The following is a 27,825-nucleotide window of genomic DNA, read 5'->3' on the forward strand; positions in this document are numbered from 1 at the left end:
AGGTTTCTGTCCTTTCTGATTTTTACTACATTCACTTATTTTGGGAAATCTAGAAGTACAACACCAATCCTGTTTTGGTTTTGTTTATCATATACAATGATTTTTGAAACTATTCCATGTTGCTGAGCAATGTATTAGGAAATATTATATACAGTTATGATTTTATATGCACTCTGAATAAATATTTTTTTTTTTTTTCCCAGGAATTCTAGAGGTTTTACACTGTGTGTTGGTGGAAAGCCCAGAAGCTCTAAACATTATTAAGGAAGGACATATTAAATCAATCATCTGTCTTTTGGACAAACATGGAAGAAACCATAAGGTAGGCAAAGAAGAGGCAAGTATATTTAGGTGAACATTTGTGAACAAAGCAAGCATGTTGTTCTGTGTAGAAATTAGATTTCAAATACTTTCATATTGTGTTCATAATTAGGGATGAAACTTTTCCTAAGAGGCATATGAGCAACTTGAAGAAGCAAAGGGGAAGGTTATCTTCTTTTTGATGAAAACATTGATGTACGCTAAATCTCAAGGGAAGCAGGAAGAATATATCTTAATATTGCTAGGAGAATTTCAGAATTGTAAAATAAAACTACTGTGTTGGATGAATTACATACCCTCACATATCTTCCAGTAACAATGTATATAGCACTATATTGCCTGAAGTAACTCATAGTGATTATGAACTCTTTAGCATGAAAAAATATTTAAGATGAAAAGAATCTATTTTTTTTCAGGTTTTGGATGTTTTGTGTTCTCTCTGTGTTTGTCATGGAGTAGCTGTGCGGTCTAATCAACATCTAATCTGTGATAATCTCCTGCCAGGAAGAGATCTGCTCTTACAGACAAGACTTGTCAACCATGTGAGCAGGTAAAAAGAAAAAGAAAAAATCTCTATCTATGAACAAAGCAGAATAAAATTTGTGGTTAAAAGAAATAGTCACTACAGAAGACCTGTTTTACTTCCAAAACTTTTGTTAAGATACTTTATTCTTACTAGGACTTTAAATACTCTTTGCAATATTGATTAGAATGAAAACATGGGTCAGAGAGAGCTGTTGCAAGCTAAAGCTGCTCAAAACTGCTTTAAGTCTGTGAAACTGTAGAGTCTCTTGTAAAGATTCTTGTCTAGATCTAGCTGTGCTTTCAAAGTATTGTCAGCCAGTGTCCTGTGATTGCCTTTACATTTGTGATCTTGTGAGGATTTCCTGATCACCTTTGGTCAAAATCAAGAACTTAGTGCCAAACACCTTCACGAGTTTCTTAAACTAATATCATTGATTTTGTCTGGGATATTTAGGGAGTGCCCTCACTCTGCCTTCCACTGTCAGAGTTGTAGAAGGTACCTTCCAGCAAACATTAACAACAAGATGAAGCTAGTAACATCTTGCACTAGCAAAGTAATATTTACAAAGTAAATGTTTATCCAGAGTTTGAATTTATGCTGAGGCAGAAGGATTTGGCTTTAAGTGAAGATTCGTGGGATCTTCCTCTGTCTCAAACTTATGTCTATTTTAAAAAGTCTCAATCATTAAGTGAGAATGAAAGTTGAAACATAGAAATCGTACTTATAATTCAGAGTTCATAGGATTTATTAGATGCTGAAAAACATAAAAATTCCACAACTGTATATTATAAGGAGGCCTTTTCAAGTAAAAATAAAGTCAAGTCTAAAGGTGAAATGAACTTGACAATTTTATAGCTAATACATTCACTAATATTTTTCATAACCACATGTGACTTGACTTGCCCCAACACATCCAATAACACAGCAACATACAAAACACATGGAAAGATGGTGTAATGCGAAATCATTCCATGTCAGCAATAAATTTGAACAACTGATAAGCTAAAATCACTAATGAAAACTTCTGTTGTTAATGCAGAGAAGAAATTTTAAATGTATGGGGTCTGATTGAGCTTCTGAGCTGACTTTGGATCCTGTACAAGGAAGGCAGAGCTGTCTTTCCCAAATATGGCTGTAGACAAAGCAAATGTAGTTAATGCATATTTTTGCTCTGCATTAGGAAGTTGTGAAGGAGAATACTCATATTCTTGCAGTTATAAGGAAAAAAATTATTTTTTCAAAAATGAGAAAGACCAATGAAACATTGAAAACTTTTAGTGATAGACTGAGACTTGCATACGTCGCACCAAAAATAATTGGCAAAGGAACTTTCTAAGATATTACTGTTTAACATACTTTTCCAGGGAACTGGAAAATTCTATTCACAAACTTCTATTTAAAAAGATTAAGTTGGACAATTAGGTTGATTAAATTGTGGAGTCTGGACAAAGGCATACTAAAGCTGATACTGTGTTCAGGCAGAAAAGATTCAGTTGGTGATCTTACCAATAACTTACAAGTGATTTGACTTTTCTGGAATATAGCTTTTGTCAAACAGGTTTTGTTTATATTTTTAAGGACATTAAATGTTTGACTTGTAACAAAGTGAAGAGTATCTATACTTGACCTTTTGGCAAAAGATACCCCATATACTATAGAAGGAAAGTGTATTAGTCTTCTGTGATTAAAAAAGTTATTTTATAAGCAATCAGATCAGTAAAGTCTGCTTTTACACTGACTTGTATTTAACAGCCCATATCAACCCTTCTTCTTCCCCCTGCATTCCCTGCACCAGAAGGCATACTGTGAGCTGGGGCTGGCTTAGAGCTACATTTTTGTTAAATAGGCAGCTTATATGTAGAAAGAAAATATTTATAGAAGTTGTAACCCAATCCAGTGGAGAGATGTGAAAACTAGATACATTCAGCCTAGAAGTCTAAAAGATTTTTTGCAATACGGGTAACCAACCACTGAGGAAATATACCTAGCATTGATTTTGGATACTTCTGTACTCTACAGCTTTAATTCAAGATTGGATGTCTTTCTTTAATACAAAGCTGACACAGTAATGATTCTCTGGAGACAGATTTTTTGGGATGAGATTCTAGATTCAGTCTTATCCCAAAAATCAGATTAGAAAAGCATAGTTTTCTTTCCTTTTTTTCCTTCATGACCTTTAGATGTATGACTCTACATATCGCTATTTAACTAGATATTGAATAAGCACAGTAATAGTTTTGGCTTTCAAGTATGCTTGTGAAGTACTTTAAAATCATCAGCAGTAGGAACATCACATTGATATTAAGGATGGGCACAACCACTGCAAGTTACTGAGTTACACAAAACTTGGAATAAGGAAGGAAGAGGTACAAGAGAATTTTGAAATAGAATTTTGAAACACTTTATTTTTGTATCTTTGTAAACGTTATTCTCTTGAATGGATAATCAGTGTTATAGGATGCAGTTTGCTATGTAAAATTAAACCTGCAGTGTGTACTTACTACATTGCTACTGGTAACTGCTGAATAGATGTCGATTTTGTAGGATTTAACATCTATTAAATGTTCAAACACATAAAATACTATTGGTATCTGAGTGAGAATACTGTTTCAGTAACTGAAACAAACACTTTTTTACTTTAACTATTTAGAGCATTTTTCACCAGAATAAATAAATAAATAAAATTACTTCTATTGTTTTAATCACACAAAACAATAATGAAATTTGAGTTTAATGAAAAGTCTGCAGTAGTTCTTCGTGTTCTTGAGATAAGTTTTTAATAACCACTTTTATTCTTTCTGTTTAAGCATGCGACCCAACATCTTCTTGGGGATTAGTGAAGGCTCTGCCCAATACAGAAAATGGTACTATGAACTTATGGTGGACCATCTAGAGCCCTTTGTGACCGCAGAATCAACTCATCTACGAGTGGGCTGGGCTTCAACAGAGGGCTACTCACCGTATCCAGGGGGAGGAGCAGAATGGGGAGGAAATGGTGTTGGTGATGACTTGTATTCCTATGGCTTCGATGGTCTGCATCTGTGGTCAGGTATTCTCCTTTTTTTGTTTGTTTGGGTTTTTGTTTGTTTGCTTTTTAAATACTAGAACATTGTTTGCATTTCCACTGAATTTGTTTTCAACAGCAGCTAAGTGAATCAGATGTTTCAGCTGACACTAGGAATATACAGAAACAGTACCCTATATCAGAATATGTTTTAAGTTGACATTGCATATTGAAAAAATTGTTTTATACAAAGTAATGCAGATAGAATAATAATTTATGTTTCATCCTGGGAATTATTTTGGGGTTTTTTTTTCATAGTAACTATAAAGATTTTATTTAAAACTTCAAAGGTGCACAAAATGAAGTCTGACAAACAGTCATCTGGATTTGTAATTCCTGTGTGATCGTGTAAGAACAGCCTGAGAGATTTAATTCACAGGACTCTCTTTTTTCTTTTTCTTTTTTTTTAAAAACAGATTTTTAATATGGAACTTTAGTTTAGAAGTTTAGAAATACTTTAGAGGTGAAAAAGATTTTTAAGTATGCTTTTTGCCCTACATTTTAAAACTAGGTATTTTTCTGTAGTAGTGATGTTTTATTTACATACATTGAGACTGACTGTTTATTGCAATACTTGCAGAATCATATTCCTAGCTTGCATATGGTGTGTTTGGTCAGGTATTCATCTTTAAAATGTTATTGGCCCAGCTTGGATCTATTCGTTAATAGTAATTTCTGTATGCAAATTGTAGTGTTAAAGGAAGCAGAACTGAGTATCTAAGGTACTTGTATTTACTGTTGATTCTGCAAATATCTTATTCTCTCTTCAAACTGGGCTAGCTCAGCAAAATCAGAATAATGAGAAAGAAAGCTTGTTTTCTTTTTCTTAATCTTTTTCACATAATTTAACTTTTGTGAAAAGATTCCCAGATATCATTTGGAATGGGTATTCCTACACATGGACAGTCCTAAACTTCTTGAAAAAAGTTTCTACTGTGGTTTCACCTTGTTGAGGAAAAATTTTTTCCTTTGATTTTGAAAGATTATTGGGCAGTGATGAACTCTAGAACTGACTGGAAACTGGGTTAGGCTCATTGGATTAGTAATTCTTGCCACTATGAAGATATGAGCAAGTTTTCTAAAGCTCCTTAGCAGACAAGAGACATTTGAGTGAGTCAGCTGTATGCATCATTCAAGGTCTTTGAAGTTTTGAGGCACTGTGGTTTAATACTTGGAAAAGACTACAGTTTTACATTTCAAAGGACTAGTCCAATCAAAATAGCAATGGATTGTATCATTAAGTAATAACATATCTACTGGAGTGGCATCTTAGGAAAGTAGCTGCCACTTTGCCTCTCATGTATAGTGAGAATTACTTTGGAACAATGATGCATAATTAATGGTGTAATTAAAGCTGTGTCATAACTGAGTTTGTCAGGTAAAGTATTATTACAGAAGAACCAGAAAATAATGAGCCAACTGAAATAACTTTTGTAGTTAGGCTCCCTTTTAGGGAGGAAACAAAAGATAACTGAAAATCAAAATTATTTTTCTACCCACTGGAAACTTTTAAATCAGAAATGTCACAAAAGAAGAAATGAACAATTGTTTGTAGTTCTCAAGTCAATAATCCAGCCCAGTTAAAAAAGTCAGACCACCTTTGTATATGCAATTTTTGTATATTAATCTCTGTTGTGGATGTGGCTGGTAGATTTGAAAAGATTTCTGTCTTCATTGACATTCTCACGTAACACATAGCTCTGCAACTTGGAAGGACTTTAAGTAATTGAATATTGAAAATCATGGCCTTTCTTCTGCAATCCCAGGCTGCATCTTGGTAAGTCTCTGCAATGACACTTTTAAAATAATCTTCTGAGCATGAAGCATTTACTGCATTAATGAATAGCAACAATAATTTCTACCTCTGAGTTTCTGTTCTGGACCAAGCCTTTACCAGAATCACATTTAATTTACATTTGTTTCTTCAGTCCTGCAATTAATTCTCTAATATGGAGAAGTGGAACTGATGGATTTTTAAAGCCCAAGGCCAGAAAAGGCACTTAGATCATTTGGTCTGACTATGTGTTCATCAAAGACCGCTACCTATTTCTGTTAACAGTCAGCCCTGCATTGATCCGAATAACCTATATTTGGCTAAATTTTAACATCTAAAAAGGCATCTAGTCTCACGTAGTATGCCTTAAGGAGATGAAGTATCCACTCTTCATTGATAGCTATTTTAGAGTTTAGTTATTCCTGCCATTAAATAGTTGTCCCTTTCTGTGATTTATTTGAAAGTAACTCTCAGCTGTTGTGATGCTTTTCTCTGCTATTCTCTACTGTGCTCTGTGAGTTTGGGGATGTAGAGCTGGTAGAAGGTAGTTTCCTTGCAGGCCATTCCTTACACTGTGACTGCTACTCTGTTTCTCAGCAGTGTTTCCTATAGATTTTTTGCTTTGTGAGGGGGCCTTAGGATTGCTCCATGTCATTCCCCTGTCTTTGCTCATGGAACTGACTACTCTTACAGCAACTGAGCTGACATACTGTCTTGAAAGGGTGTAAGGGAGCAGCAAGAGCATCTGAAAACTTTTTTTTTTCCCCACTGTATTGCTGACTGCCCTATCAAGAGGGGCAGTTTGCAGAAGAGTATCTGTCCTACAGTCTGCAGATTATGTGGCAGTATCAGGAAGTCATTTTCCCTATGTAGAGTGTCGGAAGTGTTGCTTTTTACTTTTCCTTGGGGGGGTGTGTGGTGGTGTGTGTATGAAAATTTATCTGCAGAAGAATTATTGAGATTTTTCTTTTATTATTTTTGCTGCTGTTAGAAACATATGCTATCTTTATCTTCTTGGAAATACAGTGCTTTTAGTTAAGTCCTTCATGTTTACAGAAGTTGGACAGCATAGTTAAAAAGTTAGTGCTCTGTTCTTAATATGCATTATGGTTTCTCTCTTGCAGACATTGCATATTGAATTTTTGGAAGACATGTCTAGAGATATTTTCATAGAACTGTCATGCTTTTCCATAAATTTTCTGTTGTAGATGGCAGTAAACTTGAGAAACAGTCATTTCCTATTTCTGTATTCTATAGGTTATTTCTCTTGGGAAGCAGGTGTGCTGGTGTAAATGTGATTTGATGCAAGAGAGAATGATCCTTTAGAATTCATACAAAACTTATTAAAGAAAAATACATATATTACTGAATATATGTGCCTTAAAATTGCTGCTGTCTTTGTATAAGCCAGAAAAAAATGCTGGTTTGTGATTTGATTATGAGACTGAGTAGTATCATCTTATACAAGTTTGCAAGGGTACTGTGATGTGGCTCTTAATAACAGGAAGTGCCTTACTTTTCCTAAATAATTTAAAGTACAATACTTGTCCTTATCTTGAATAATGAAGCATTCTTTAGTAAAGTATACTAGGTTTTCGTATTAGATACTAATGGTTGTTTTTCAATTTGCACTTCTACTACTGTGAGGAATAAAATTTAGTTTTCTTGGTTTTGACTGTTTATATGGGTATCAGTAATTATTTTCACTTATATTAAATGTAATTTAATTGTATTATTTATGATTAAAATAGCTCTGTAGATACAATGGTATGCTTCTGTTCCCTACATTGCAAGTTTAAAATCAGGTCTTGGATGTTATAGGTTAGATATTTGTGTATTAATGTGTTTGTGTTCTATTGTGTGTGTGTTTCTTTCTCTTTTTTTTAGGCTGCTGTGAAAACCTGTATGATTTTCAGAAGGTTTGCTAAATGTGTCTCCTTTACTTCCATAGGTTGTGTAGCACGAACAGTAAATTCTCCCAACCAACATCTATTAAGAACTGATGATGTTATTAGCTGCTGTTTGGACCTGAGTGCCCCCAGCATCTCTTTCCGGATAAATGGTCAGCCAGTTCAAGGAATGTTTGAGAATTTCAACATAGATGGCCTCTTCTTCCCAGTTGTCAGCTTCTCTGCAGGAATAAAGTTAGCATCACATGTAGTGGGTTTTTTTGTTTGGTCCCCCCCCCGTCTTTTTTTTTTCTGTATATGTGAATATGCTGAATATTTTCCTGACTGTCCTTGCTCTCATTTCCCTTTCTGACATCTGCTTCTTTGGCACAGTTCCAGTTCTTGGATAGAGAGCGCTACAAAGGAGTCCTGAAGAGATAGCGCATCTGTTGTTTTTCAGCTCGCCAGTGTATTCAGGTGGTTTGCAGATAGACCTTAGAAACAGCTTCTTTATAATTTCTTAGCTGACAGATTGCTACACATTCACTCCAGGACAGCATTTTAACTATACGGGAAGAAAAACACCAGTCTTTGATATTAAAGATATATTTGCCCTGACTCACTTGTTATGAGGTAGTAACTATTATTTGAAGATGCATTATCTACACTTACTTAAGACATGGTGGTGGTACACTTTCTTTTCAGCAGGATGAGTTAATATAAATTCAGTCGATCTGTATTCTGGTTGCTGTACTCGTTTTCTATAAAATTTCAAGTCACACTTGAGGTGCCAGACTTCTGCTTCCATGTATTGAATAGTTTGAGACTATAATAGTAAAAAAGACTGTGTGATGTTCCAGCGGAGGGACCAACTTTAGCAGGACTGGCAAAGGTAAAGGCTGAAAGCTGATTTCTGTTGGAGACAGAGCAATGCTCTGTGAGGGATCATTCACAGACTGTGGTGAATACTACAGAAGCTAAGAGCCATCACACAGTGGGCATACCAGCCTCTCATTCCAGATGAAAAATGCACTTCTTTAGACTTTGCCTTGGATAATATGGGAGATACAATGTGGTAAAATTGTAGACATGCATGCTATGAAATGCAAAACTATAAACCTGCATGCTTTATCTCCATCATGAGAGAAATATTTGACAGATATTATTAGTGTGTGTTTAGCTGAGTGTGTTTTTGGAGAGTGTTCTGGTATAGCATTGCCAAAAATCTTATAAGATATTCAGTAAATAGAGAAGAGACAAAATGATTCTGTGGTAAGGCTAGTTTTTTGGGTGTTTTTTGGTGCCTTTGGGATGGCAATGTTCTGGGAAGATTTTTCAGTATTATGTCATTGCTACTTCATGATCACCTCATTCACTGAATTTTTCAGTAACAAAAAACCATGACAAATTCACTGTTTTGTAATGAATAAAAGAATGCTTTCCCCCAGGTTTCTACTAACATGAAAACCATATGTTTTAGGGAAGAAAATGTGGGAGTTTTTTGTATTCTGTCCTAAGCATTTAGTGTTCTGTGAGAGAAAAGAAAGAACTGTATTCCATGGAGTTTTCAGGCTCATTTCTCAAATGAGAGAGAATGGAGAACTCCTCAATGGAGAGAGTTCAGAGGTGGTTGGTTGATTACTCTGGGTTATAATCTCTGCCTTCTGAGACTTGAAAGGCTGCTGCTTACTTCATAGGTGTGCTAAGTAAACTGATTATTCTCTCTCTCTCTCTCTGTCTTCTCTTTTGGTCTCATGATTTAGAATACTTTTATGTAAATGGAAATTAACTAAAAGAAAGAATTGTTTACTTTTCCCCATGTTTTTTTTGCACCTCCTACTTCATAAACTCCAGCACTAGTTAGAGAAAGTTGAACTGTAAACAATGCAAATAAGCTGCAACATTGAGGTTTTTTTTTTCCTTTTTTTTTTTAAATAGCATTCAATAGTTGTTAGGCTTGCAAACTGACTAGGTTTGACACCAGAGGTGTCTGTCATCTAAAGTAACTCTGGTGTTTACAGGGTACGTTTCTTGCTTGGAGGTCGCCATGGAGAGTTCAAGTTCCTTCCTCCACCTGGATATGCCCCTTGCTTTGAAGCTGTCCTACCGAAGGAGAAGCTGAAAGTGGAGCACAGCCGAGAGTACAAGCAGGATCGTAGCTATACAAGAGACCTACTGGGTCCCACTATCTCTCTGTCACAAGCAGCTTTCACTCCAGTTCCTGTAGATACTAGCCAGGTATGGAAACTGAAAGACTGCATTTTCATTTTTAAACACACATATCATAGGCCTAAGTTATTTCACATTTGATTGAATTTTCAGCTTGTCTCAAACTTGTTTTTTGCTTGGGATTTGGTTGGTACGTTCCATTGTGAGAAGCTGAAAAATGGTGCGTAAAGTCCTGATAGCGCTCACTAGAAACTTCATATATTTCAGTTCACAAACACTATAATAAAGAATGTTTTACCCTTAATATTAGAGTAGGCAAAAAAGAATATTTGAACTTCTTGTTTTGTTACTAGGCATTTTTATTACTGTTTAGTTAAAATCACTGAAGGCTTTGCGTTATGATAAGACTTTTAGACCAGTTTCAACCCTAATTCTTTACTGGACTTGCAGGTCATTGAGAGTGGCATTTGAATCACTGTGGGCAGTAAATGGCAGGCATTGAATTTATAGTTTTCATTTTTTTTACATAGTTGCAAAGACTAGTAATTCTTTCAGACTAAAGAGCTCCATCTCTGATCACAGGTAACAAAAGTTCATTTTGCATTAGACCAGAGCTTGAGATGATACAAATTTTTGTACTCTATGTGCTCAGATTTTACCATATTTAGGAATTTGTTCCTGAAAAAAAACCACATTAAAAAAAAAGAACAAACCTGCTAGTTTGTTGCCATTATGCGCTAAATACAGCATTCTACATGTGTCATGTAATTACTGTTCTGTAACACCAACAATTAGGGTAACATTACCATGATTCACAGCACTGTTGTGCTGGTTTTGGCTGGGATAGGTTCACTTTCTTCACAGTAGCTAGTATGGGGCTATATTTTGAATTTGTGCTGGAAACTGTGTTGATAACAGGGAGATGTTTTAGCTATTGCTGAGCAGTGCTTACACAGCATCAAGGCCTTTTCTGTTTCTCACCCCACCACCCCACCAGCGAGGAGGCTGGAGGTGCACAAGAAGCTGGGAGGGGACACAGCTGGGACAGCTGACCCCAACTGACCAAAGGGCTGTTCCACACCATATGACGTCATGCTCAGCATATAAAGCTGAGGGAAGAAGAAGGAGGGGGGGATGTTTGAAGTGATGGCGTTATATGCGTGATGGAGCCCTGCTTTCCTGGAGATGGCTGAACACCTGCCTGCCCATGGGAAGGAGTGAATGAATTCCTTGCTTTGCTTTGCTGGCATGCGCAGCTTCTGCTTTACCTACTAAACTGTCTTTATCTCAGCCCACAAGTCTTCTCACTTTTACTCTTCCAATTCTCTCCCCCATCCCACCGGGGGGGAGTGAGTGAGTGGCTGTGTGGGGCTTAGTTGCTGGCTGGGGTTAAACCACGACAACTGTATATTTGAGGTCACTGGTTTTTGAGGTAAAGCAGACTTAATTTCAAATTCTGGAGGTAGAGTGACGTGCTGTCCTGATTTCACTTCTCACCTGTCATCATCATCTAATTATTTTTTTTTTAATGGGGTTCAGTTCTCAAATGTTTATACTTGTCTGAAGTGTTTTTCACAACATTACTTGGTTGTTGAGATTTTTAGCATGTTTTAAGCTGAGAAATAGTATTGGTTTGAGTAGTTTCTAGCCAGCTGCCAGGAATGTGTTCCATGCCATTTGGAGGTGTTGGATTTAAAACTGTTTTCGCTTGTTGGTCAAACTCTGGAACTTGTAAGTGCATAGGTTAAAGTATTTCTGTTGATCTAAGAATTCTTGCTCACTTTAGTCAGTAACAACTGAGTGATAGTTTAGGTTTAGTTGAGAGATCTGGTTTGTACAAAGTTTGTCTGTAATGAAAGTTTCAGTGGCACTGTCAACCAACTTATTTATAACAGCCTCTTTCTCTCTTCTCTCTTTAGATTGTTTTGCCTCCCCACCTGGAAAGGATTAGAGAAAAATTAGCAGAGAACATCCATGAACTATGGGTTATGAATAAGATTGAACTTGGCTGGCAGTATGGACCAGTATGTACATTCCAACCTAATTTTCTGTTAATTACATAGTATTATTGAGCATATTGGTTTCAATGGGCTAATGGGACTGCATTTTTTCCATCCTTCCAAAATTAGTAAAGTTTTAGACCCTTTCCATGAGAAGCAGGTGGAAACCAACAGTTCTTGTATATTTCTGAACCAAAATTCTGCTATTAAAGCTGTTTGGTGCTGAAATTTTCAGCCAGTCTAACTGCCAGCACAGAAAGCACATAGTGGGTTTTTCACCTTCTGTTTGTTCTTGGGGCAAGAAGTTTAGTTGCCTGGAGAAGTAAGCCAATAAAAGCAGTTATTCTTGGTTCTCTTCACATGTACTGACTGACATAACTCTTTCAGAAGTCCCAAACTTACTTTTCTTGAAAAATAAGTATTGCTTACAGGAAATTCCATTAAATCTGCTTTGCTACCTCCTTCTCTCCACTTCTTCAGGCTCATGTCTGTATTAGGTGCTCCACATAACTATTTTCTTATCTCTTTCCTAGTTTTCATGGAGTATGACAGAAAAAAAATACGTGGCTTCTGGCTTTGATACAAAACGCAGTCTATTTTGTTGATTAGATTTTTTTTTTTTTAATCAATCATAAGAAAATTATACAAGCTAGTTATTTGGATCCCAAGTGGTGGCGTTTATGAAGAACTATTGCTGTGAAGAGTATATAGAAACATACAGTAGATACTAGATGTAAATGTAAAAACATGTATGCATGCATAGAAACATATATGTATTATTTTTGTTAATAAAAAGATTTTGGTCTTCTGAGGTGTTCAGATTACAGATTTGATGTAACTGGGCATAGGTATTATAGTTGGTGTAGCATACAGCAGTACTTAAAAAGATTAACAGAGAAGATCTCTAGATTTTTGTTGTTGTTGCTTTTCCCGCCAAATCAAACACAAAACCCCAGTTAAATTAATGTGTCGAAACATTTTAATTGTGGTATAATCATACCAGCTGTGAAGCAATCTGCAGGAACTTTTAGTGTACCATTACTTACCATCGAGAATCTAATTGTACAGTTGAACTCTATTTTAATTTAAACAATATATAGTAAGTATCAAGTTAAGCAGCAATAAATGTTGTAGTTATATTCAGAATGAAACCAGCTGCTAAATCTTTTAAGTTATTCAGCTTTCTCTGGCTTTAGTGTTCTATGGTTGGATGTGCTCACTTTGGGAATGTGGGAAAGTATATGCTGATCATCTTCTGGAGGTTCACTCCTTTATCATATTGTTTTCTCACAGATGATTTAATCGGTTTAAGCCACTGTTGGCAATTCTAGTTATCTGAATTGATGCACTGCAGTCACTGAATACTGAGGGAAGGCTTGAAACAGAAATTAGCTGGTTTAGGTGCATGCATATGAGTGCTCTAATCTTAATTAGATTTGGTCTTTTTAATTCAGAGCAAGATGCATTATATATAGTAGCTAGCTTTTCTGAAAAAGTGGTGTTTTTTCACCAACTTAAAAAGTTTAAAGGCTAAAAGACAGAGAATTTGTAGATGTAAATGTCCCTCCAGATTATTCAAAAAATCTGCTGTAGATTGCATTTTATATTCCCTCCTACATACCTGTTTCATCAGATCTGTGTGTAGTATCACCAAAGTGATACCCAGTATTGCATGCGATATTACTGCTGCATTTTATACATGTAATAAAGTAAAATAACAAGCTAATGTAGCAAAATTAAGGACTTTTGTTAACTGGCTTCGTTATAAGTCTGAATATGAGTGGTATTTAAGTGTCCAACTTGAAATCATCAGATGCATCTGCATATCTTTGTTTCTATTGAACTTCGCTGTACATTTAAAACTATCCACAAAAATTAAGAATTGATAGGTGTGATGAGTTCTGCTACTTATAAAAGGTATTTGCAAGGCAGTAGATTTTTATACTGTGCTCAGGAAAAAAAAAGGGGGGGGGGCAGGAAGGCAACCTACAAAATATGTTGAAATTATAATAGAAGTATTATACATTGTAGCTGTAGAGCGAAAAGAGCGTCAGTAGGGGAAATTCAATTAACATTGGAATTCTGAGGAAAACACCTGATGTCCAAGATTTAAATTAGCTGTACACAGATCTAAAGTAGTCCTTCTTACTGGAGACTATAATGAATCTTTATTAATGCAGATTACCATAGGTCTTAGAAAGAAATCTGCAAATAAACATTTTCAGTGTCCACTAAAAGATATTTCTCATTTTAGCTGCTAATGATTTTGATCAAGTAGCTTGACAGTTTAATTGCTTGAATTGCCTGTCCAAAGAACATTAATCTCATCAAATGAAGATAAATGTCCCCTGGAGATTGTAAATATTTTTCAATCCAAAACATAAACAAATGACTGCTGTTCAGTTTGATAATTATGTGCTTAGATCAAAACACAAAAATATGTTACTCAGAAATGTTATAGAGAAATGTGAGATGTTTTTTCATGAGATTACACTACTACTCAATCTAGTTTATTTACAGTTTAGTTATTGTTACAGGAAAACACAGAACTGGCAAAAATAGAAGATGATAAATAAAAAATAAATTTCAGCTATCAGTGATCCATGTTCATAGTCACTTTGTGCGTACTCATGTATAATTAACACCCAGGACTTGAAATTAGAGAAACGTAAATAGGTTATGGTCTGCAGATGACTGTTTTTTCCTTCCCCTGCTGTAACACACAATGTTTATATCCCGATGTTATGATTTTATTTAAGTGTAATCTTAGATACTGCATATGGATTTATTGCCATGATGCTAGAGCTTTCTCATTTTAAGACATTTACAACAAAATATCCAAAGAAAAGCTCTTTTATTTGATGCAATATGCAGAGCAAGCAATCAGTTTAAATGTGATAGGTTATTTTTCTGAAAGTAAAAAATTTCATGCCAGTTTATATGCTACTGACTTTCTTATCCTTTTTAAACATCAAATCTGATTCTGTATATGAACAACAGATCAAGCTGTTGAGAACAGATTATACTCAGTTCAATGGTACTGCTTCACTAAGAATTCCTGCCTTGGTCTTTTTGCAGCTAAAATAATTTAAAAGCCATCCTATATTAATCAGATGAGTAAAGATCGATTTAGAAAACGTATAACAATTAGGCTTCTTAACTTCAGCTGCTAACATTCCGTTTTCCAGCAGAATTATCTGATTAATCAAAAGTTGTCAATAATGTTATTTTCCAATAACTTTCACTCTGCAGCTTTAAAGATTAATATAAATGGTGAGTTTATGGTCCATGAAAGATGGACACAAAAGTGTTTTAATATAGGGGTAAAGATGTAGTCTCAACTGAGCAAATGTTAACACTTTCATTGGGACCTTTTAGATAATATTTGCAAACTAATGTTTTTTTATCAAGCCTTCTAGCAAGATGTAATCTTTGTAGATTTTGTTGACTGAGCTCTAGCACGATAAAGATGCAAAGCTGAGAGCAGTAGAATGCTCAGTTATCCCAGCTCTCAGGTTGCCCTTCCTAGTTATAGCTAGTATTAGACTAAAACTGTACAAAAGTAGTGCACGTTAAAAAAAGTTTTGATCAAATTTTCAAGTTTATAAAATGTAGGATTTTGTAAATTATCATCTTCATTACGCTGCTGTCACTACACTAAAAGTAAATTAATGATTTGTGACTGCTGAACAGTTGCATTCTGCTTGGGTACTACTGGACATAATTAAGAAACAAACATTTTCTGAATTAAGAGAGAGAGTAAATTTATCCTTTATATCTTTACTTTCGTAGAGTAAGGATTTCAGTACTATTCATATCCACATATTTACACAAACTGGATGCATAATTTTTCAAACATGGTGCTGAAGATGAGTTGTTATTTTATGGCTGCATGTCAAAACATAACATAGATTGCACTATTCTTGAACTTTGCGTATTTGTTGTGAACATCTGTATAATGAAATGTTCAAATTAGCATTTATTCCACTTGAGATCTGCAAATCTGAAATTTATTTGCAAATGCAAATTCTGCCTTGAACAGAATGATCTTGCTCTGAGAATACAGAATAGTTTCTGTTTTGAAGTGTTGTTCAGTTTGAGTAATTCTGACAGGATCAGCTTTAACTACTTTGTGGTTTGGACTGTTTTTAAATTTCTTCTCGTTTTTAAGACACATTAAACTTATTTCTTTACTGTCTTTTCAGGTTAGAGATGACAACAAAAGACAACACCCATGCTTAGTGGAGTTCTCAAAATTGCCGGAGCAGGAAAGAAATTATAACTTGCAAATGTCACTTGAAACACTGAAGTAAGTTGCTAGAACTTTTGAAGCTTATAGTGAGAATTTCCTAAGAAGTTGCAGTTTCCAGAATTATAATTTGACATGTGAATTACAATTTGACATGTAGGTGAGGGTAATAATATGAAAATGAGGGAGTGAGATACATTAATGAATTATGTATTTGGCATTGCAAATGGCTTTGATAGTTTTCTTTTTAATATCTATGGAATTTTAGAATTATTGTGGTAAGGCTGATTATGAAATGGCAACTCAGGCAGTTTTCATCTAGCTTGGAGGAAAGAAATAGGTCCAAGCTTTGAAAAAACTCTTCGCTTCTTATTTGGTTTAATTCAATTTAGTTTAATTGCTTTTAATTTTCTTTATTAATAAAGCACACTTTGACAATCAATAGTTATTTTTGGACGTGACTAATGACGGGCTTTGCTTCAGGATGCCTTGCTGCTATTTCTGTGTAATCTGTGCATACTGCCACAAAACAGTAGTACGCATTCCCTCCTTTTGTGGATGAGCAGTTAGATGTGTGAATGTCGTGGATGCTATCCAGTTGGAATGCTAGAAAATTTCAGTGGGATGTTAATAGGTTGGTTCAAGTAATCTAGTTGTCTGGCTCACAAGGATACAATTCCTTATCTCAGCTTTGTCAGTCAAGCAAGTGTGACTTCTTACTTTGCTGTGAATGCATTGAAAATCTATTAGTGTAAGTAATTTCTTCCATATGTAGCATTGCATGTAGCCAACGTGTTAAAATATTTCTCAAACTGATAAATGCCCAGTGGTATATGTGGCTCTCCAGTCACTGCTATTTGCAATCCATTGAAATCTATTCATTTTTTTTTCTTGTTAAAATATAGTTGCTTTTTTCTGTTTGGAGTGTTAACAAAGGATGACTATCTGCATGTGATATTACTTTTCTGGGAATACTTGTACTATAATATTAAAAAAATTTGCCATGTAAACTGATAGTGCAATATTGTGTTTACACTTATAATATAAGGAATGTGTCCTCATAGTGGAAAGCTAGGTAGAACAGTCTTCCTAGAATTTCTCGTAGTGTCCTTCTCTGGTCAGCTTCTCTGCGCTATTTACTGATCTACCATTCTCACAGTAAGTAAATTACTCAACAAAAAACATATTTATGACCCTAATCGTTAAACAGTTTCTGGAGGGATATTTTGGCATTATTTAGAGATAAAGCATTCGGAGATAAATGGAACTCCATTGGAGGCAAGAAAATAAGTTCATTTTTGTCTTCAGCTAGATATTAGAATTTCAAGGAAAGCTTTTGAGACCCCTGTCAACACAACGATGTGCTAAGAATCCGGAATAGCTTCTTCCTTTCCATTTTATGAAACTACAAAAGATGATGTCATTAACTTTCCCTACAGTTGAATCTTTTGCTAGAATAATCTATATAATATGACTCAGGCATCATAAAAATCATGCTCTCAGAATTAAATGCACACTCCTAATGTTTCACTAAATATTAAACAAATTTTAATAGTCCTTACATGACTACTGGTTCAGGATCCAATGCTTTTCTAAATCTAACCCTGCCAAAACAAAAAATAATTTGGTTTTATAAACATAAATTATGGATTACTTTTATTTTAGTAATTTTATTACTTACTCTAGAGAGAGGCTTTTCATTAAATGGGATTATCCAAAACATAAAGCATTCAGTCTTTCTATGGATTTCAAAATTTGTATGCTTACTGAGCTCAGTCTTCACTTCATTCTTGTATTAGTCCTTGTTCTCTGAAGTATACAGTTCTAATTTTGCAACATCATGTTGTATTTCTCACGTAGACATCTATTGTTCGGGGATTAGAATATGAGTGTCTCAGTTCATTTCTGCAAACTTTCAAAGGTAGAAAAATTAGTGCACTAATGCATTGTAGATGTTCCATACTGTGATGACTTGAACTGTAAGCTAGTTTGACTAGTTCTTTATTGGATATTTCTAGTCTACTAGCAGTCAACCTCAGAGGGGGAGAATGGGGAAGAGGGAAAGAAAATGTTCCTTTAAAACTTCCTCTAGTCAGCTATACTCTATATTCTTTACAATTTGCATCAAAGTGTGTACTGCATACTTGAAGTAGTTGTAAGACATCAATAATAACTCTCACTGTAATTGGTGTTGGTTTTTTTTTTTTGTTGTTGGTTTGTTGCCAGTTTTGCTGCCAGCTCTACTAGATGAGAGAGGCAGAAAGCAAGGAAGTTTTGGATCATATTATCTGACACAACATTTCTTTTCAATATATTGAGATCGCTGTATATTTTTCAGTATGACTGAATACTCTTATGAACTATAAAAATGATATACTCTATGAAATGTCAAGATTCAGGAATGAGTTACCTCTGAAAATGTCATGGGATTAAAATATGCTTGCTCATACTGTTTCTGTGCATTCTGATATATATTTTGTAGTTTGATCTTGGTGATTTTTGTTTGGGTTTTTTTTTTTTTTTTTGATGCTTACTATTTTGTGACTGACTTTCCCATTTCTACCTATTTACTCAGTTGTGTGTGATAATTGCATGTATCAATATTATGCCGAGGGCTTCATTCAGCCACTTCTAGTTTTCTTGTTTAGTTTTGAAGTGCTCTAGGGGTCTTTCAGGTTCTACCAGTATGGATGAGGCTGCCTGAAAAGTAAATGGAAGTGTAATTAAAATCTGACTCTTGGTCCCCAGTTGCCTTTTTATCCTGCTGTGACTCTCTGATTTGAATTTGCTGTGTCTGAGTGGAGATAATGTAGGGTTCAAATTTCTGTCTTACGTTACAAGAAAATTAGGGTTAGCAAGGGTTAGCTCCTCTGTACTGCTTTTCACTGTTAGATATGTTCTCTTACTTATGTTGGTGATAGCTGCATAGGAATCGGGTACGATTTATGCCAATTGAAATTTAGCTGCATGGAGTATTCTTAGCAGATAGTGTGTTTTGCAGGAGATGGCCACTGCATGTTGATTTCCTCATATCTGATTTTACCGTCTAATTTTAAATCAGGGTTCACAGACCGTAACAGTAGGATTTACTTCATGTAGGTAGCACTAAAAATATGCTGTGAGAATCTCCTTGAAACATACGACTCATCTGCCAAGAGAAATACTGCTAGAGCAATATTTATGCTCTTTTTTTCCCCAGTCAGTTCAAGAGCAATAAATATAGGTAAAGCAAGACTAGAAAATATTGTTTTAACGAGAGATGAGAACAAATAAAAACCTTTTTTTCCAGCTTTCTTCCACATTGGGAAAACTGGGAATGGAGTCCAAGGTTTACACTTGTGATTTCTTCTGTGTAATCGGTTTCAATCAAAGATATGGGTGTCACCCTCAGATTTTGAGAAACTTCTGATCTGACTCCAGAGTGGTCTCTGACTTCTGTCCAGGATTTGCTTTCATTTCAATGTTAATATTTTAGTAATGCACCTAGGCTAAAGAAACTAAGACTTGATAACCCAGTATTGAACGTACGTGCAGGAACAAATAATTGATGAGTTACAGATTAAATCCTGGAGATGAATGAGACTTAAGATTTATACTGCTGGATAGTGTGACTGTAAGGACAGGAAGAGGTCTGAAGTAATCAGAAACCTGATTAATACTGTCGACCCTGTTGTAAGGTTATGTAGAGAGTGTTTGCTTTCTGAAATGAGCTGCATCTTGCAGAGTCAGTCCACGATGGGCTGCCTGGGTCAGTGTCTCTGTGGTAGAAGCCCTGTGGTACATGACACAGCCTGTCTAGCTTGAATCCTTTTCTCTGAAGTGGATTAATGTGCAACATCCCTACAGAGCATTAAGATGGCAGTTTTGGCCTAATGCTTATCATGCATTCTGCTGTCATTCCTCTCTTCAGTAGCATGTCCTAACAAAATCCAGATCCAATTAAAATCTCTGAATAACAGCCCCTCTTTGTAAAGAAGACACATTCTAAGGATAACAAGTGACATTTCCTGCCTTTCTCCTTTCATCAGCTTTGAAGCAAATAACATAACATAAAAAGATTTTGATATAAAGCAGTATGAATGAGTATATAAGCAGTATGAATACATATACAAAGCAGAAATATATATTTCAAGGGCAGGGAGTCTTTGATCTGATGCCTCATATAGATGAAATAGACTGTATGATAGTTCCATTTTGAAGTAGTCCACTCATATTTTTGCTAAAATTTTTATGAACATCTTGTGGCATTTTCTTAACACTATCAAAAAGCTTTTTACATATACAAAAAGGCTGGTGTTGATCTTTCCATATTATATTGTTGTCATTCCCATAGGTTTCATTTGTTGTATAGTGCCATTTATATACCCAGCATCAACTCTGAATATAGAAACATTAGCAGTAATTTATCTCTGATTTCTGTGTCCTAGAACCCTGCTGGCATTAGGCTGCCATGTTGGAATTGCTGATGAACATGCTGAAGAAAAAGTAAAAAAAATGAAACTTCCAAAGAAGTAAGTTGAAATTCAAATGCATCTTTTTGTTAGGCAGTGTGAGTTAAGCGAACTGTATTTTAAGAAGTTGATGTTTATATTGCTAGTTTTATTGGTACTTGGGTATACATGTATGCATATGAATTATCAGAAAATTACACGCACCTTCATCCATGCCTTTTCTTTTAGATGTTTACAGTTGATGTGTAGACAAAGTTTAGGTTTTCCGTGATTCATTGAAATGTCTAGCATTCATTGTTACATAGTTCTTTTATATATGGTGTGTACTGCAGAAACTTGATAAAGAATTTTTACAGCAAACTTGTCAATATATTTTGCTGTGCTGCAAATATTGAAAGGTAACCCTTTTGAAAGTCCTAGAATGGCCATCTAGTGACTTGAAGTGGAGAGAACTGGTATAGCCGCCTGACTTTTTCCTGAGTGATTGATTGGCAACAGCATTGGTAGGACTGGGCTCAGGCTGGTATGGTATAGTGGCCTCCACTACCGCAGCTCTGAAACCAGCTCTCATGGCCCAGCCAAGGTGCCCTGGCTTCTTGCCTAGCACCAGCATGCCCCCCAGTTTGGGAATGAAGAATTTGGGAACTTTAACACAGTTGAAAGTAATGGAACTGTACTTGGTGATAGGCATATAACAGCCCTGCGGCCCAACATACGTTTGAGCCCATGGTTTATAAGTTTGTCTAGATAGGTACAAAATTCAGTGGGATAAAGGAGGATTATAACGTGTATAAAACCAGAAAGGGAAAGGTCATGGTTTCAGTATGAGAGAACTTCCGTGTGTTCTGTTATTCCTGAATTTAAGTTAGTAATTTAGTTTCCTTGGTTATGACTAAGAGCAAAGGTAAGTGCTAGTTGCTAAGTTGCTACCACCAGTAGCAACTCATAGCTCTTTGCAGGGATGTGCTCTGTGCAGAAATAGATGTTCCTCTGCTATTGCATATCTCCATTATTCAGAGTAGCCTTTCACTGACCCATACCTTCATATTCTGTACACTGCATCTCTAGGCCAGTATAATAACCCCAAGCCCGTGTCCAACTAAAGCATGCCTGCCTTTTTCCTTTTGTGAGCCAAAAGCACATGCCCCATTCTGGCAAGGTTCCTGCAGGCTCCTGGGTAATACTTTACTACAAGGTAGCTGTAAGAACCTGGACCCTGAAGTCTTTGATATATACGACACTGCACTGATTTACATACCATTGATATCACAGTTTCAGAATCCCTGATGTGGTCGCTTCACAAGAATGAATGAGAATAAAAGCAAGGGATTAATTTAAATTCCCCAAAACTGTTCTTCAGTTTTGGTATCCCAAAATAATTGCATATAAGACTAAAAAGAAGAGATATCTAGGGCCTTCTGTATTTTTGTTCTGAATTTCCTGGGCAGAAATGCATATGCATTTCCAAGATTGTTCAAGTGAATTAGATGTGATGCTTTTGAAAAACTGGAGCTAAATCTCAAGTCTGAAGAAATTATACTTCCTAATTTAAGAAGAGTGATAATGCTGAGTCTTTTTAATGGCATTAACAGTCATAGCTTTAGAAACCTGAGGTCCTACCATGCATACCATGTCAGAATTTTGATACCTCACATACAATGGATAGAAAAAATGAGTAAAAAGGAAAGAAAAAAAAAACAACCGTGGCTACATTCTCAATAGCATCAGATGTTTGTTGAGCAAAAATGGAGCAAAGATTTCATGATCTAGATACAGTTGTGCATATTTTTTGTGGGATACAGTCCTGGAGAGAAGAAAGGTTGCTCTTTCACAGTTAGACTTGACTTAACCATAACAGAAAGCCAAAACCAAACCAAAAAGTTACAGGAGGTAGTGTGTGAAAAGCTAGATTTTTGATGGAAGAAGAGGTGTCACTTCCTGTGTTTGCTAGTTATTTCTGTTCCTGTAGATGATACAAATGAGTTATCCCAACACTTTGTCAGTTTTCCCATGGTAATTTATTAAGTTCGCGTATGTGCCTGACACAAAAACTTTATGCTATTATGAAAAACAAAAGCAACAGGGATCACTTGAATGTAATTAGCTCATCTGCTTTACTTTCTAATAAATTTTTCAACCTTACTTTGTATATTCTTCTCTGTCTTCTTAACCCTTTGCTTTATCATTTCTGCCATCCTGTTGTAACAATGAAGATTGTAAAATGCTAAGAACAAGTTTATATTTGTGTCAGTCCTACAGAGTGTTGGCATCACAGCCACACTGGTTACAAGCTGGGGAAAATCACAGTTTTAGCTGACATTTGTGCCAGAATTTTGTCTTTTTTAATACAGCATCACTCCACAAAAGAGCTTTTCTGGACCATTTTGAACAACTAGCTGAAGTGTACTGCAAACACAACTTTTGCTGATGGAAATTCTCTTTCTATTAGGAAGTTTATTCCTGTTATAACTTTACTTTAGGTTTTTGAATAAAGCATCCTTCAATAACCTTTTATTTTAAAATACCTCCCTGAAATATTCAAAGTCTTTATTTTAATAAATTCTAAACATTTAGTATTTCTATGGGTTAAAAAAAGTCTAAATGAAATGGGAAAGGAAAAGAATTGTCAGAATGAAAAGAAAAAGGTTTTTTAAAAATTTTCTCTATGTTTAATTTTTTTTTGTAAAACAACTCACGTAGACTGCTGAAAATCTTTAATCAAGAGAGCAGAGTATGGACTAAGATCACTTGAAAACATCTACCACTTTGTCTGTAACTTTAGGTGGTGGCACAAATAAAAATTCCATAATGCTTGTTATAAATCAGTGGCAGATTAATATGGTAGTGATAATGTGCTGTTGAAGCAATTAAATTTTCAGATTGAAAATTATTCCACATTACCTACTTCTTAAAAAACATTGTTAATATAAGGCCAGTAGAGATACTGAGCAAGATAAGACCAGTAAGATGCTGATGAGCAGACAACCAGGCAGGAGCTGGGATTTTATCTACCTGTTTCAACTGGTAACATCAGTCTGCAGATAAACACAACTCTGCAACATGAATTTGTACACACAATATGCTTTTGTTGTTTTCCTTAGTATCCATTGATACTTATCCTTGATGAGTATTGATTTGCGTCCTGAAATAAGGTATACATATCCTCTGTGACAAAATCATGAGCATCCTTTGAGACCCCTGGTTCTTTGACCCCGCTCTTATATGGAAATAGCTGTGGCTATCGTAGCTTTTATATGCACAATGTAACGGTTGTGTAGGGGAAGACAGGAAAGAATGCAGTAATTGCCAGCCTGACAAATGTGTTAATTCTGTATGATTCACTATTTCCATTACTGCCTGGTTTTACTCATCTCACTGAAACGATTTCACAGCTACCTGAGGAGATGTAACCGTGAGGGCAGTTAGCTAGCGTGTCGGAGATAGCAGCACAACTGCCAACTGCTTGCTTAATTCTGTAATAGAAATTTGCCAATTGGTACCTATATGAATGGTTGATCTTGGATTGACGTTCTTGAATTGTTGTTTTCAGAGTTAAACTTTTTTTTTTTAATGTAATTTTGAAGGACAGTCCAACCTCATCTTTATAGATTATAATCCCCCTTAAATACTTGCTTGTTTTCAATTATTGTTTTCAACCAATAATTTGTTTAAATGGGTTTTAGAGTAGTTATCACAGAAGAGAATGAATTAAGATTTGTAAAGTATTTGAATATTTTAGAATATGAATGGGGGTAAATACTATTTCTTTTTCTGGATTTCTCTCTGGCAGTCCAAACAAAGAAAACACAAGAAAATGCCAAAGTTGTTTAGAAAATAATTAGACAATAATTTAAACTAGCCATTCTGTAAATACCCCAGCATGTATAATTTCAGTGAGAGAATGTTGTTGTTTATTTTCCACAGGCCCCTTTCGTTATGACCAAAATAGCTCTTTGTTTTGCCAGTATGCTCGAGCAGAAATACTCGGGGATATTCAGGGCTCGTCCACCAGCTCCGGCCTGGTCTCTCCTGGGGCGGCAGGGAAGAACCAGCTCTGGCACCTGGAGCGCCTCTGCCCCCCGCCTCCTCTGGCCTTGGGTTCTGCAAGGCCGTTTTCCACACTCTTTTCCTCACTCCTCTCTGCCTGTGCAGCGTGTTGCCCTTTCTTACAAATGTTTTCCCAGAGGCACCACCAGTGTGGCTGAGGGGCTCAGCTGTGCCCTGCAGCGTGTCTCTTTTGGAGCTGGCTGTGTCCGGAACGGGGTAGCCCCAGCCTCTCCTCACAGAGGCCGCCCTGCAGCCCCCGCCACTAGCACCTGGGCCCAGACACCCCGTACAGCCCCTGTCTGTCTGCCCCCTGCTTTGCTCTTCCTGCTCCCCTGCCCCTGCATGTTCCCTCATCCGCTGAGGTAAGGGAGGCAATGTCCTCCACCATGGTGATGCCGCATAGTGTCATAGGTTTTCATTGTAAATTTATTAAGTCCTGATGTGCCGCATCCATCACCATATGCATTACGTCCTTTATTGAAGAAGGTTTGGTCGTAAGTAAAGTGGGAGATGACTATAATTAATTCAATGGGAACAACTTCATAAAAGTAAACAACACTTTGTTCTTAGGAGTGCTAAAAGTAGTGAGGAAGCTGTCTCTCTGTTCTGAAGTCATGCTTAGATTTTAAACATTTGCTCCTGTGATTTGAAGGATAGTTAAGGTATGAGGTATTATAAAGACAAACTTTTATTAAATGGACTTCGTATGTGATCTTGAGTAAGCCATTTGACCTGCTCTCTTTCACATCCCTATATGTAATAGGAAGAATATATTTTCTTGCTTCAGTAAGAGGTAGATAGAATTTAATAAGTATTGTGAAGTGCTCAGAGGTAACAATAATAATGTTCATATAAGTATTTAGATAAGCAACATCTTAATCTACTACTTTAAATATGTGAAAGTACTAAAATACTTTAAAAAATTTTTAGTTCAGACCATTTTGCGTAGCTTTCATTACCAGCTACTTCATCTCATCAAGATGCAATTAGCTTGAAACAAAATCAAATGTCAGTGCATTATTATTCTTTTTGTTCAAATACAGATTTATATAGATATATTGCATACATGTAACTTCTTTCCTTTGCAGTTTCTATTAATTTTTTCTTACTGAAAAGTAACTGCAAGTTCTGTGTTTTTTGACAGCTACCAGTTGTTGAGTGGATATAAGCCTGCTCCCATGGATCTGAGTTTTATCAAACTGACCCCCTCTCAAGAAGCTATGGTGGATAAACTAGCAGAGAATGCTCACAATGTGTGGGCAAGGGACCGTATAAGGCAAGGCTGGACATACGGTATCCAGCAGGTAAGTGCTAACTTCAGTCACTTGAAAAAGCACTTATCTATTGAGATATTTCACAGTTAAATGGGAATAATGGGGATAAAAAAGCAGGAAGAAGCAGCTAATGAATGCGAGTCTGTCAGTCAAAGAAAGCAAAAATACATAATTAAAGCAATCCTGCTAAATCTTCTAGCAGTATGAGACTCTTCTTTTACAAGCAGTATTAAAAAAATCATGGTATATTCTTGTATGCTAGCTAGATCTCAGGGTGAGAAAATTGCATGCAGGAAGCTAATATGCTCTAGTATTTCAGGAAATGTAAACATTGACTTTCAGTAAGGGAATAATTTAAATGTTTGCAGTCCTGGGAATTGAATAATTTTGTTTATCCAGGAAATTCAGAATGTAAATTTCTAGTAATCACTTTGCTAATATGTTGTATTTCTGGCAGAGGCCATGTTTAACTGAGAATAGTTAAATCAGTCTCCAAATTCCAGTCCTACTTTAGTGGTTTTGTTTCAGTGTATAGGACTGCTACGTGGTAGGTATTACAATGTGTTATAAGAGAGGGGAGTAAAAATTAAGCATGGTGGATTGTTAACAGCAAAACTCAGGGTCTTTGTTGTCTTTAAAAAAAAAAATCAATTGGGTATACAATGAGCCTAATTTATTATTTTTCAAGACAGCTACTATATCAATTTTCCCTTAGGAGTCATATTTTCTATTATTTTTGTGATTATTTGTGAATTTTATATAAAGAAAGGTATCTTCACTTCTGTTAATAAATGTGTGGTAGCATATCACAGTGAAATTTTAGGAAAATTCACCCCTTGTGGGGGAAAAAAAAAGTTTTCATGGTTTTACGCTGGGCATAAAAGATCATTATTTTTGCAAAAATGAGAAACAGCTGGTTTGTAGGTACACACTCTTTCCTGCCTACAAACAGTGTTTTTGTTTTTGACAAAAATTCAAGTTATACATTTCAGTTCTGTACATTTCAAATTTTGTTTTTCTACAAGACCAAAACTCATTCTATTTGCAAAGCTTTTGTATAAAAAAAGATAAATCTGGTTTTATATATATTAAGTTAGGCACTTAAATTCACCTCATCACATACTGAAAAAGTACATTTAAGTGACAAAATATATGCCGCATAACATTTCAGCATTGTCCATTATAGTATCTTACTGTAAAGCTCTCATTTTGGTACTTTGTAAACTGTTTAGGAAATCTATGTTCTGTATTGGAGGCTAGGCAGACAATGAGCCAATTCTTGTGTTTGCAGACTGGAATGTATGTAATATCCCCTACTAGACAGACACTAAAGATAATTCAGTGTTGGTGCAACTCCCCTGCTTACAACAGGATTAAATCTTCCCCTACTACTGCATCTTTGAGTAAGGGAAAATGGCCCTTTGAAGTGCTATTAACATTTCTGATAGAATATTAATAATGAGAAGTGTTGGAAGTGATGATTCTCTGTTGTCAGGTAGGGGGAGCAGATTAATTCATTTAGAACCCACTATTTTAATCCTGTGTTTATGGAGGCAGTGCACAATTCATTTCTAGAATGAGAGTCTGTATGTCTCTAGATGCTCAAAAGAAATATTTCTGATACATTAAAGAATGCACTCAGTAATATACACCATGCCTCCCATATTTTTTATTCTCCCAGAAGCCAAACATTTTCAATACAGGGCCTTTCCAATCAGGAGATTTGAAGTGAATGAAAATTAGGAAATAGTTATAGCTTTGATAGAACCCTGACATACACCAAAATTAAATTTAGTTTTTCAAATTAATTCATTGGTTATGAAGAAGTTAAGTTTCTGGAATCAAATGCATCTCTTAGCTAATTATGTTTCTAACGAGACTTGGGAAAATTTAAACCCATAACTCATATGTAGTAAATAAAGTTTCTTAGATCTTGAAGACAATTTAACCTACCCTGTGTATCCATATATCTTTGAAAAAACCCCCACAAATAATTTTGCCATATTTATTGGAGTGAATTTGCAGTTAAATTATATATTTTCTGAATTAGTGAGGTATTAA

At 35.6% G+C, this 27,825-nt stretch overlaps 1 protein-coding gene across 1 annotated transcript in view; it reads left to right on the forward strand.

Moving 5' to 3' along the window:
* Positions 1-27,825, forward strand: part of RYR2 (ryanodine receptor 2) — a 437,742-nt gene that overhangs the window by 227,243 nt on the left and 182,674 nt on the right. Inside the window, exons 19-27 of the mRNA XM_072857729.1 lie at positions 204-322; positions 738-871; positions 3,655-3,896; positions 7,637-7,829; positions 9,596-9,812; positions 11,663-11,767; positions 15,949-16,052; positions 20,420-20,503; positions 25,635-25,794. Of these exons, the coding sequence (XP_072713830.1) occupies positions 204-322; positions 738-871; positions 3,655-3,896; positions 7,637-7,829; positions 9,596-9,812; positions 11,663-11,767; positions 15,949-16,052; positions 20,420-20,503; positions 25,635-25,794 (1,358 nt within the window). The remainder of the gene's footprint in view (positions 1-203; positions 323-737; positions 872-3,654; positions 3,897-7,636; positions 7,830-9,595; positions 9,813-11,662; positions 11,768-15,948; positions 16,053-20,419; positions 20,504-25,634; positions 25,795-27,825) is intronic.

The sequence above is a fragment of the Ciconia boyciana genome, chromosome 3, assembly GCF_034638445.1.
Source record: "Ciconia boyciana chromosome 3, ASM3463844v1, whole genome shotgun sequence".
Lineage (NCBI taxonomy): Eukaryota > Metazoa > Chordata > Aves > Ciconiiformes > Ciconiidae > Ciconia > Ciconia boyciana.